The sequence below is a fragment of the Thalassophryne amazonica genome, chromosome 2 (genome assembly GCF_902500255.1).
Source record: "Thalassophryne amazonica chromosome 2, fThaAma1.1, whole genome shotgun sequence".
NCBI lineage: Eukaryota > Metazoa > Chordata > Actinopteri > Batrachoidiformes > Batrachoididae > Thalassophryne > Thalassophryne amazonica.
Window position 1 is genome coordinate 113,487,571 of NC_047104.1, and position 13,104 is coordinate 113,500,674.

A 13,104-nucleotide genomic window follows, 5' to 3' on the forward strand; every position below is an offset into this window, starting at 1 on the left:
AATGAGACAACACCAGCATCACCTGTGCACAAACTGTAGTACTTTTTCCATAGTTTAGGACCAGTGAACACATGCACTGTGGAAAAAATAAGGGAAAGTGTATAACCCCCTTCCCCTTTCTACTATCACCTTTACAGCACAGCAGCGCTCACCTTCAATGTCTGGATGAGCCATCAGGTGGCGCTCCACCTCGAGTGCGCTGATCTTGTAGCCGCCACTCTTGATGATGTCAATACTGCTGCGCCCCAAGATCCAATATACACCATTTTTGTACACTGCTGTGTCTCCTACCAGACATCCAAGAAGGAAGAAGAGGACAAAGAAGAGAAATAACGAAACAGGTCCAGATTCTCTACAATTCAGTTTTTCTTTGAGTTAATAATATTTATGAAAATGACACTGCCATTTATAGTTTTTAAAATAAAGCTTTTCAAATTGCTAGTGCTGAATCTGCATATTTTCTACCCAAGTCCATACAGTAAGCTATATTAAACTGTTGTTTTACAGAAGCAGACAGAAGTCCCATTACTGTTATTATTATTATGATGCTCCTTTTTAACCAGGTAAAAGCCTCATTGAGATTAAAAAAATCTCTTTTCCAAGAGTGACATGGCCAAGAAAGCAGCACAACAACATGGCTACAAAATACAACAACACAGACATAAACAACTGTCATACACAACAAATATACAAAGACAATCATAACATCCAGCCAGCAGGGGATACAGGTAGAGTTTCTAAAATGCCAGTGCAAAAGCGTTAAGAAGCAGTCAGCAGTGACCAAGGGAGTCTGCCTCCCGATCCCTCATAATTGACTTGGACTCCCTCAGAGAGATCAGTTTTGATAATTTCAGATCAGTCTGTAACTTATTCCATGTGGAAGGAGCAGCATTTTTAAAAGCTTTTTCTCTAAAGTTCTGTTCACATTCTCAGGACCATCATCTGCAGAACAGAATGAGAGTGAAGGCCTTACTGATTTTAGTTTCTACACATGTAGGTAGACAGATGAGGAAAACTATACCAAGAATAGTTTTATATATAATGATCAACCAATGCGAGCGCATGCATACATGGAGGGAACGGTAGCATACAAAATACAATAATGTGTGCAATTTCCACAACCAGTCAAGTACTCTCTTGTCTTGAGAGAGAAATTGGATTTGTTCCTAAAAAAATAATCCAATTTGACCTTCAACTTGGAGAAAAGGATTTCAATGTGTGTTTTGAATGACAGGTTCTGAACAATGATGATACCTAAATACAGTGGACCCTCGCTATATCGCGGTTCACCTTTCGCGGTCTCGCTGTTTTGCGGATTTTTTTTTTGTGCAATTTTGCATGCTTCTTTTTTTTTTTTTTAACTGTCTGCTGTGCTTATTTGCATCCAAAATCTGGCAACAGGTCCAGAGACCACACTCGCTGTTTTGATGCAGAGCGCTCCAGCAGCGACGAAAAAGCACGCGCATTGTGTTCTGCGTGTGTCTGTTTATAAGAATCTTCTCACTCAGAAGAAAAAAAAGAGCGCCAACAACTACCCATATCACTCGGAAAAAGACACCTGCCCCGAGGTGGAAAAACACGCTGCGGAGCGGCGCCACGATGAAGGCGCGATCAGAGGAATACTGGTCAGTTACTATTAATAATTTCTTATGTGTCCAACCTCGTAGGTTGATCGTTAAAATTAAATTTGTTAGTTCTAAAAGCCATCATAATTATTTATAGGAAAACGTTCTATTTTTATTTCTCAAACAAATGTTTGGGCCTGAAAACAGGTTTATATCTTTGGTTTCATTCTATAATACTGGACTTATTTTTCTACTAAGGTTTGAACTTTGAGAGTGTTTACACAGGAGAGAAAAGTGAGAAAATGTGTGTAGTGAGGGGTTTTACAGCCTTAAAACATCTATAATAATTGTAAAAAATAACGCTGCTACTTCGCGGAATTCACCTATCGCGGGCTATTTTTAGAACGTAACTCCAGCGATAAACGAGGGACCACTGTACCTGTACGATGTGTCTATTTCAATTTCAACCCCTTGACTGGTTGAGATTTTTGGAAGATTAGATGCTCGTTCTTTGCCATTTGAAACCAACATGCATTTAGATTTCCCTGCATTTAACACCAGTTTAAGTTGAGTAAGGTGAGCCTGAACAACATCAAAGCCAGACTGCAGGTATTCCAGAGATTTGGTTACTGAGGAGGAGGAACAGTAAATGACTGTATCATCTGCATAGAAATGGTAAGAAGCATTAGATACATTGCCACAAGGATTGTTTACATATATTGAAACAACAATGGTACCAGGATGGAACCTTGGGGAACATCCTTGGACACAGTAAGGAAGGCAGAGGAAGACAAAGTGGACACATTAAGTTCTAGCTGACCAGTACTTGGAAAACCGGCCTATAGCATGCTCAGATATGCCAGTGTTACGGAGTCTTTCTGTCAAGGTGACAATTGTCTACTGTGTCAAAGGCTTCTGACAAATCAATAAAGAGAGCTGTCCAATATTTCCTGTAGTCTTGTGCCTCGATAACGTCATTCACAACCTTAATAGCAGCTGTTATTGTGCTGTTTTCTAAAACCAGACTGATATGGAGATAAAATACTATTTCTATTGAAAAATTCTTTAACTTGTTCACTGACAACTTTTCAAGGACTTTGGCTAAAATACACAGTTTAGAGACAGGTCTGTAGTTGTTAAGAAGTGAGGAGTCCCATTCTTTCAGTAAAGGGAGAACATAAGCAGATTTCCAGATGATGGTAAGAAAGTGTAAGATAAAAAAAAAAATATATATAAAAAATATACATTAGAGGTTGCGCTAAACAGTCTGTTTCGGGTTGTTGTAGTTGATCTCAAACGTAACAGGAACAAATGAGTTTAAAGTGGAAAGACCACCGATCGCTGACTGGCCACATGTTTCCCAAAGCCTGTAGCGATACTCTGTAACTTACATTTTGGACATTTTGTTTTTGCCAGATCTTGATAAAATGGTGACAATTTTTGTCATTTTGCCCCTGTACACCAAGACATTGGAGTTGAAAGTGGAGTGGAGATTTTCAGCTTTAACTCAACAGGTTCAACAAAATATTGCATTTACCTTTTAGGAATTACAGCCATTTGTATACACAGGCCCTCTATTTTCAGAGCTCACACTGGAAGGAAAAAAAATTAAGCATGGCTTTTCTTTCCGCATGATCAGAATGTGCCACAATATCATTTACTTATGTTTCGCAATGTGGAACATAAGAAAATGGTGTTAACTGGACACATTCAGATCATGTGCAACACACTGACATAATTAAATCATGTAAATCCAGCAGATTCTTTTTTCAGTGCATAAGTAATCAGACAAGCTAAATATAAGTATTATTGTTAATACGAATCAAATACAAATACTTTTACAGACAGTTTTCATTACACAAGTCGGGATGGACACATGAACATTTCCATGTCACTGAATATGTCAGATTGCATTTACATCAATCACTAAGAAATACAACTGTGATACTGTGTAGTAAATTTGTGTGGAGCACGCAGTTCTCAATAACTGACAATGCAGGAAGGAGACAAATGACAATCACCACTAAGACACCCATAATGACTCTGAAGGACTTCTAGGCTTCTGTGGCTGTGACTGGAGACACTGTGTAGAACACAACTTTTATCTGTTGCCCAACCAGTCACAGCTTCATGGTGGGGTGGAAAACTGGGCTCCAATCTCCTGTGTACCTTTTGGCAAACTGTAGCTGAAATGCCACATTTTCTTTTAAAGATAATTTTCCTCTGGGCTGTCCATGATTTCCTGTACTCTGCTGTCAGAAGTGTATCTGTGTGTAGTGGATGTGTTGACCTTGAGAAGACACCTGTTAACAACTCTGAAGTATACGTGACTGGAGAAACTGTGCATACTGCAACTTTTGTCTGTTGCATCACCATGTATCCAGCTTCACAGTGGAGAGGCACAGAGGAAAATTATTATTATTTGATCCACGACAATTGCAAACCCAGAGACTCCAACTCCTCACAAAATGTCTCAAGCGTCTTCCGTAAAGTCTAGGTCAGTAAACCTTTCCTGACCAACAAGTACACCTAAACTGCTGGTCTTCACAACCCTACCCAACATCCAGTCCAACCAGTGAACACAGTTCACAGCCAGAACACAACCCTGAGGAACACCAGAAGTCAGAGTTTCTGTACTTAGTCCCCACAGAACTCCCAGCAGCTAAGTGGCATTCCCTGAAATTTTCAGAATATTCCAGAGATCAGTCCGAAGAACTGAATCAAATGCTTTGTGAAAATCACAGGCTGCACAGAACCACTGTCGATATCTGTGCTTTAATTCAGTAAGTACTCCGAGTTAGGATGCTGTCGATGGTTGACCTTTTGGGTGCAAAGCCAGACTGTTCTGTCACTGATCATCCTAATGGCTGCAGGATAAAACTGGCAGCAAGTCTTACTTTCAAACTCTATTTTGTATTTGAAGTTATGATTTCATATACAGCAGTCCCAGATAAATAAAGAGATGGATAAACAACAACAAAAATACTTCCAGGTACATATACATCTGAAGTGATGGTATGAAAGAGCATATTAGTAACACAGACATCATCTTTACAACTACTGTAGCTGTACGACATGTAGGTTGACATAAATGGAGTGGAAAAGTCACAGAATCATCTCAAAGCCTGGCGTCAAGACATCTTTTTGCTGAAAACACACGTGTGTGTGTTTCAGACAGAAAACAGAGTGAAGACAGGTGAGTGTTTCATATTCTCTTCCATGCAAAAAAAAACAAAAAAAAAAACTAAACAACAAAACCAAACCCCAACACATACACTCATTAATATGTGGAGGAGGACAGGCATGGGGGAGGAGGAGTACAGTATGGAGGGGTGAGGAGCTCAGCTTGGCCCAGAGATGACGAGGAGAGGAAATGGATCAGCATGGATGAGAGGAGAGAGACAGAGGGAGAGAAAAATGGACAGAGGAGGGAAGAAATGAAGGAACAGGAAGGTGTCCCTTTGGATTATTACAGGTGGTGTGCCCACAGCTGGGGCCTGAAGAGAGTGTGCAAGTGGGTGATACAGGTTAGGTTAAGCGGAAAGACCACTCAACAAGAGTGAGAGGTCACAAGTTCAGGCTGAGTATCAGGGAGCAGGAGAAAAGTACAATCTGCAACTGAATCATGGCATCAATAAAAGAATCCAACTGTCCCGGCCTGACCGGGAATCGACACCATGAAGGTTTGAAGTAGTATTCTATCTTGATAGCAGTTTGTATTTACTGTCACCATCTACTCAGTCTTATTTTTAACCTACTCTTTAATCCCGTATCCCTCCATCTATCATTTTTCAGCCTTTCCCAGTGTCAGATGTACAAGCACAACTACTTTGCTGACTTTTGAAATTCTCATCCTTACCCTGTGTATTTCCGCACTACCTCATTCATTTGCTCCTTCCTCCCTCCACCTATCTGGAGCACCTCTCATCACATCTCCTGTTTCCTTCTCTCCACCAATCTTCCCCCCTTTGCCTCTATGCCTCAGCATCAATAGAGGGCCCATCTGTTCCCATACATCACGCACTTCATTTCAGTTTATTAGCTGGGATAAATCATAAATATTTCATTATACATCACGGGCGGCTGTCGCCTGCACACCGACAATTTATCACCGCTGCCCTCTCTGCCGGCTTGCCACGGTGGCTATAAGCTTTCCAGTCTATTAAACAAGATTGATACAGTGTGTAAATTTAGATATTGGGAATTTCTTCACAGACCACTGCTCTGCACTGATAGGCCAGGCTTCCAGGGTAGGAGAAGGAGGATTGAGGGAGTGCACAGGGGGAGTAGAAGAACTCAGCTGCTTGGTTGTTAACACCAATAAGAAGGTAGTTACAGTTTGTACTTTCAACCTCTTTTGGATAGGTGGAAAAGGAAGACAGGAAGACCTTCTTATATGAATTGTAATTGAAGAAACCAGCACTGTGCATAAATACTGATAAGAATATACTGCATCCTACTACTGTATGTGCACTCATTAGCACACAAACTGAAAGACAGAAATGCCAAACAATAATATATATATAATAAAATTGTCACTCATTTGTGGTGTAAACACATAAATTACAGTGCATCCAGAAAGTATTCATAGTGCTTCAGTTTTTCCACATTTTGTTATGGTACAGCCTTATTCCAAAAATAGATGAAATTCATTTCCCTCCCTCAAAATTCTACTCACAACACCCCATAATAACAACATGAAAAAAGTTTTTTTTGGTTGATATTTTGTAAATTTATTAAAATCAAAAAACTAAGAAATCACATGCACATAAGTATTCACACCCTTTGCTCAGTACTTTGTTGATGCACTTTTGGCAGCAACTGCAGCCTCAGGTCTTCCTGAATATGATGCCACAAAATTGGCACACCTATTGTTAGGCAGTTTTGTCCATTCTTCTTTGCAGCACCTCTCAAGCTCCATCAGGTTGGATGGGGAGCATTGGTGCATAGCTATTTCCAGATCTTTCCAGAGATGTTCAATTGGATTCAGGTCTGGGATCTGACTGGACCACTCAAACACATTCACAGAGTTGTCCTGAAGCCACTCCTTTGATGTCTTGGCTGTATGCATAGGAGCACTGTCCTGCTGGAAGATGAACTGTCGCCCCAGTCTGAGGTCAAAATGCTGGAGCTCTGACAGAGTGACCATCTGGTTCTTGGTCATCTCCCTGACTAAGGCCCTTCTGCCCCGATCGCTCAGTTCGGATGGGCGGCCAGCTCTAGGAAGAATCCTGGTGGATCTGAACTTCTTAAACTTACAGATAATAGAGGCCACTGTGCTCATTGGGACCTTCAAAGCAGTAGAAATGTTTCTGTACCCTTCCCCAGATTTGTGCCTGGAGATTATCCTGTCTCAGAGGTCTACAGACAATTCCTTTGACTTCATGCTTGGTTTGTGCTCTGCTATGCATGTTCAACTGTGGGAACCTATATGTAGACAGGTGTGTGCCTCTCAAAATCATGTCCAATCAACTGAATTTACCACAGGTGGACAACAAATGATCTTGTAGAACATCTCAAGGATGATCAGTAGAAACAGAATGCACTTGAGCTCACTTTTGAGCTTCATGGCAAAGGCTGTGAATACTTATGTGGCCCTGCACATCAGATTATTGGGGGGGGGGGGGGGGCATTTTTAAACAGAAATCAAACCACACCAGTTGGGATCGTATTCATCCAGACCATCATTCCACATCAGCACACACAAAACAGCCCCTTTTTCTACACCAACGCCACTATGTCAAACTTTGCCACGCTAATATTTCTTTGCACTCTTTGCACCTTTGTTAAACTCTGCTGACAGTGCTCAATTACATTCACAATGTAAATGAGCACTGTCGGCAGAGTTTTTAGGATGCAGAATTGTGATGCATCCTTTGGACATGAACCTTGAGGCTGTGCTGTTGTCCAAGGTGCTGAAAAAGTGAAAACAGCCACTGTGGGTCTGTACTGCATTATAGCGCAGCGGTCCGTCACTCATCACCATGGAGGTCATGTCTGATCACATCTCTTCTCTTTTTAAACAACAACAAAATAATAATAATAATAATCATAATAATAATAAAAATAGTTTACTTTTTTGCAGTTGGGAATGATTGGTCAGATGAATTTAATTTGCCATCGCATTCACTTTTTATTTTATTTTATTATTAGTTGTGTTTAATTGATTGCCTTTTCTCTCTACCCAAAGTCCTTTCTTTGTTGTTTGTTAAGAGGTGCATAATGGTTTTTGGAAATAACGATTTACAACCCCAATTCCAACGAAGTTGGGATATTGTGTGAAATGTAAATAAAAACAGAATACAATGATTTTCAAATCCTCTTCAACCTATATTCAATTGAATACACCACAAAGACAAGATATTTAATGTTCAAACTGAAAAACTTTATTGTTTTTGTGCAAATATTTGCTCATTTTGAAATGGATGCAACACATTTCAAAAAAGCTGGGACGGGGTGACAAGAGTGGGAAAGTTGATGAATGCTCAAACAACACCTGTTTGGAATATTCCACAGGTGAACAGGTTAATTGGAAACAGGTGAGTGTCATGATTGGGTATAAAAAGAGCATCCCCAAAAGGCTCAGCCATTCACAAGCAAAGATGGGGCGAGGTTCACCACTTTGTGAACAACTGCGTGAAAAAATAGTCCAACAGTTTAAGAACAATGTTTCTCAACATTCAATTGCAAGAAATTTAGGGATTCCATAATCTACAGTCCATAATATAATCAGAAAATTCAGAGATTCTGAAGAACTTTCTACACATAAGCAGCAAGGCCGAAAACCAACATTAAACACCCGTGACCTTTGATTCCTCAGGCGGCACTGCATTAAAAACCGACATCATTGTGTAAAGGATCTTTCCCCGTGGGCTCAGAAACACTTCAGAAAACCATTGTCAGTTAACACCGTTCGTAAGTGCAAGTTAAAACTCTGGAAAGTGAAAGCCATAGATCAACAACATCCAGAAATGCCACCGCCTTCTCTGGGCCTGAGCTCATTTGAAATGGACAGACGCAAAGTGGAAAAATGTGCTGTGGTCTGATGAGTCCACATTTCAAATTGTTTTTGGAAATCATGGACGCTGTGTCTTCCAGACAAAAGAGGAAAAAGACCATCCGGATTGTTACCAGAGCAAAGTTCAAAAGCCAGCATCTGTGATGGTATGGGGGTCTATTAGTGCCCATGACATGGGTAACTTACACATCTGTGATGGCACCATCAATGCTCAAAGGTACATCCAAGTTCTGGCAACACATGCTGCCATCCAAGCAATGTCTTTTTCAGGGACGTCCCTGCTTATTTCAGCAAGACAATGCCAAGCCACATTCTGCAGTGTTACAACAGCGTGGCTTCATAGTAAAAGAGTGCGGGTACTAGACTGGCCTGCCTGTCTAGTTATAGCCATGTTCCTGACTTCTGTCAGCCATACAACAGGAGTACACGTCCCATACGTACTGCATGTAACTGTCCACGGGCAGTCTGCAACCTTCTACGGTGCTGCATGCACGCAAGTGCAAACCCTTGCATGCAAGGATGGATTGCCATATTTTTTTTTTTTTTTTAGACTGCCCATAGAAGCACGTATGGTGGATTGTGAGGACTAAATTGAAGTGACACAATTTCTGCAAAGTTTATAGACTGCACAGTTTTACACATTACAGTTTTATACTTTAAAATACTTTTATTACTTTTATTCATTGTTTTTGTGTTTATGAGTGCCTGTGTATGCATTTTTCAATTTCAGGGGTGATACACACACACACACACGCTATATATATATATACACTCAACAAAAATATAAATGCAACACTTTTGGTTTTGCTCCCATTTTGTATGAGATGAACTCAAAGATCTAAAACTTTTTCCACATACACAATATCACCATTTCCCTCAAATATTGTTCACAAACCAGTCGAAATCTGTGATAGTGAGCACTTCTCCTTTGCTGAGATAATCCATCCCACCTCACAGGTGTGCCATATCAAGATGCTGATTAGACACCATGATTAGTGCACAGGTGTGCCTTAGACTGCCCACAATAAAAGGCCACTCTGAAAGGTGCAGTCTTATCACACAGCACAATGCCACAGATGTCGCAAGATTTGAGGGAGTGTGCAATTGGCATGCTGACAGCAGGAATGTCAACCAGAGCTGTTGCTCGTGTATTGAATGTTCATTTCTCTACCATAAGCCGCCTCCAAAGGTGTTTCAGAGAATTTGACAGTACATCCAACCAGCCTCACAACCGCAGACCACGTGTAACCACACCAGCCCTGGACCTCCACATCCAGCATGTTCACCTCCAAGATCGTCTGAGACCAGCCACTCGGACAGCTGCTGAAACAATCGGTTTGCATAACCAAAGAATTTCTGCACAAACTGTCAGAAACCGTCTCAGGGAAGCTCATCTGCATGCTCGTCGTCCTCATCGGGGTCTCGACCTGACTCCAGTTCGTCGTCGTAACCGACTTGAGTGGGCAAATGCTCACATTCGCTGGCGTTTGGCACGTTGGAGAGGTGTTCTCTTCACGGATGAATCCCGGTTCACACTGTCCAGGGCAGATGGCAGACAGCGTGTGTGGCGTTGTGTGGGTGAGCGGTTTTCTGATGTCAATGTTGTGGATCGAGTGGCCCATGGTGGCGGTGGGGTTATGGTATGGGCAGGCTGTTATGGACAAACAACACAGGTGCATTTTATTAATGGCATTTTGAATGCACAGAGATACCTTGACAAGATCCTGAGGCCCATTGTTGTACCATACATCCAAGAACATCACCTCATGTTACAGCAGGATAATGCACGGCCCCATGTTGCAAGGATCTGTACACAATTCTTGGAAGCTGAAAATGTCCCAGTTCTTGCATGGCCGGCATACTCACCGGACATGTCACCCATTGAGCATGTTTGGGATGCTCTGGACCGGCGTATACGACAGCGTGTACCAGTTCCTGCCAATATCCAGCAACTTCGCACAGCCATTGAAGAGGAGTGGACCAACATTCCACAGGCCACAATTGACAACCTGATCAACTCTATGCGAAGGAGATGTGTTGCACTGCATGAGGCAAATGGTGGTCACACCAGATACTGACTGGTATCCCCCCCCCCCCAATAAAACAAAACTGCACCTTTCAGAGTGGCCTTTTATTGTGGACAGTCTAAGGCACACCTGTGCACTAATCATGGTGTCTAATCAGCATCTTGTGAGGTGGGATGGATTATCTCAGCAAAGGAGAAGTGCTCACTATCACAGATTTAGACTGGTTTGTGAACAATATTTGAAGGAAATGGTGATATTGTGTATGTGGAAAAAGTTTTAGATCTTTGAGTTCATCTCATACAAAATGGGAGCAAAACCAAAAGTGTTGCGTTTATATTTTTGTTGAGTGTATATATATATATATATATATATATATATATATATATATATATATATATATATATATATATATATATATATATATATATATATATATATAATTCCACTTGACACAGAAGTCATTTTTACACCCAGCATGGATTTCCTGTATATACCAACACCACTTTCACTCCTGTGAGCATGTTGGGCTAAAAATAAGGTGTTTGGGCAACTCTAAGTGCATTTGAATGTGCATCAAATGGACAAAGTAGTTGCTAATTCATGGCAAGGCTGTTGCAAGCTGACACAGTAAATGCAGACAAAACAAAAAAGGTGGAAAACAAAGGTATACTGAATGTGTAATCGGAAATATCTCAAAATTGTCACACCATTAGAGACTAACCCCCTGCAGCAAAACTACAATGACACTGTGATTACGTGCATTAAATATAAACATCTATCACATCATCAGTAATGCAGCCGGAGGCGTAGACTCTTGGGACCTCCTTGTTCTCTATGTAACTGTATGTATGCATGCAAGACCAAACCCAATTTTGAAAAAACTTGGCAGGTACTTTTGGCCTAATTGTGGGAAGAAGTGATTTGGTTTTGGTTAGGATTAGTCAACCACCAATGTCAGTGGTCAAGATCAAATTTGTGGTCCCATACTATTATTTTGCAAAATGGTTGTTTTTATAAAAATTAGTCCAGACCCTTTACAGTTTGTGAACTTGACTGTAACATTTTCTGTTATATGCCTTATACTTTGAAATGTGGGTGTATTGTCACTGTGCTTTTTGAGCATTGCTGAGCCTGTTTTTTTTTTTTTTTTTTTTTGGTGAGAGAAACAAACAAAAACATGATTTAAAAACAGTTTTGGCATATCATACAACTAAAAAGGAATGAATTCTAAGGTCATAACTTGTTTTCAATCAAACTCATCAGAAAATTTCATCACTGTGCTGAACCAAGAGCCCATTTAGCAAACTGAATCCAGCATTGTCAAGCCCCTACTGACTCCTGCAAATACTTAAGTGTAAAAAAAAAAGAAAAGAGAAACTACATTAAGGAGGCACAAGGGTCAAAAAGAAACATTCAGACAACATACTTAAGTTGAGTTTGAAGCACTTACACAGGACTCTTTGACCTTGTGTCTTTGAGAAGAAGGAAATAACGAAGGAGGAAGAACATGTTTGGAGAAGAACAAGTGGGAATAGTGATTGGAGAACACAGACTGATAAAAGAGAGGGAAGAAGAATGGGCGAGAGGTTGTTGGGAACTGTGTTACTGGGACACACACACACACACACACACACACACACACACACACACACACACACACACACACACACACACACACACACACACACACACACACACACACACACACACACACACACTACTTCAAGCATCAGAGACTCTGCCATTATGTGTCATGGCGTCGGAGGCAGATATGGCCGAATGGCTTTCTTAATTAAAACGATAAGAAGCCTAATTGCACTGGGCTTTCATCTCATTCGGAGGCAATATAGAAAATGAAGGCACACAGTGTAAAAAAATAAAATAAAATATAAATCAAGACTGCAAATGGAAGGCAGATAACCTTCCAAAATGTTTTTCAGAACACATCAATTTTACTGTTGATTTTGTAGAAAATCTCAGCTGTTATACTGATATTATCGTTGAACTTCATCAAAAAAAAAAAAAAAAAAAAAATCAAACCTAATTTATTTTGAGCAATTATCATTACTATTAGTAGCAGCAGTAATTTTGTTACAAGAACAAACACATCATTGTTTCCGCAAGTGTATCATCAATGCACAGTAAATTTTCAAACAAATCCAAATCGTTTTCAGAGGTTCCACTGGTGTGTGAAATTTCAGACAGTGAATCTTTCCCGTCCTGTTGTCATCCCACCCAGAAAATCAAAGATGCCTGTCTTTGTGTCATTCTTAGTCTTTTCAACATTAAAAAGGTAGACATTACATGGAACAAACTGACGGGAAAAAAAATGTAGGAGTAAAATGCATTTCACATATGATGACAAGTAACCAGTCAGTTGTGAAGTTAACTCAGGAGTGAAAAATGTAAAAGCAAAATGTGTCAAAAACAACATACCTGCATAAAGACAAAAACATGTATACACTTTGCCTGAGAAAGTAATTTGGAGGCCGCA

At 40.4% G+C, this 13,104-nt stretch overlaps 1 protein-coding gene across 1 annotated transcript in view; it reads right to left on the minus strand.

The window, feature by feature from the left end:
• The window catches only part of acsf3 (acyl-CoA synthetase family member 3), a 114,608-nt gene that overhangs the window by 12,616 nt on the left and 88,888 nt on the right, over positions 1-13,104 (minus strand). The window contains exon 7 of the mRNA XM_034163388.1: positions 78-287. Coding sequence (XP_034019279.1) covers positions 78-287 — 210 coding nt within the window. The remainder of the gene's footprint in view (positions 1-77; positions 288-13,104) is intronic.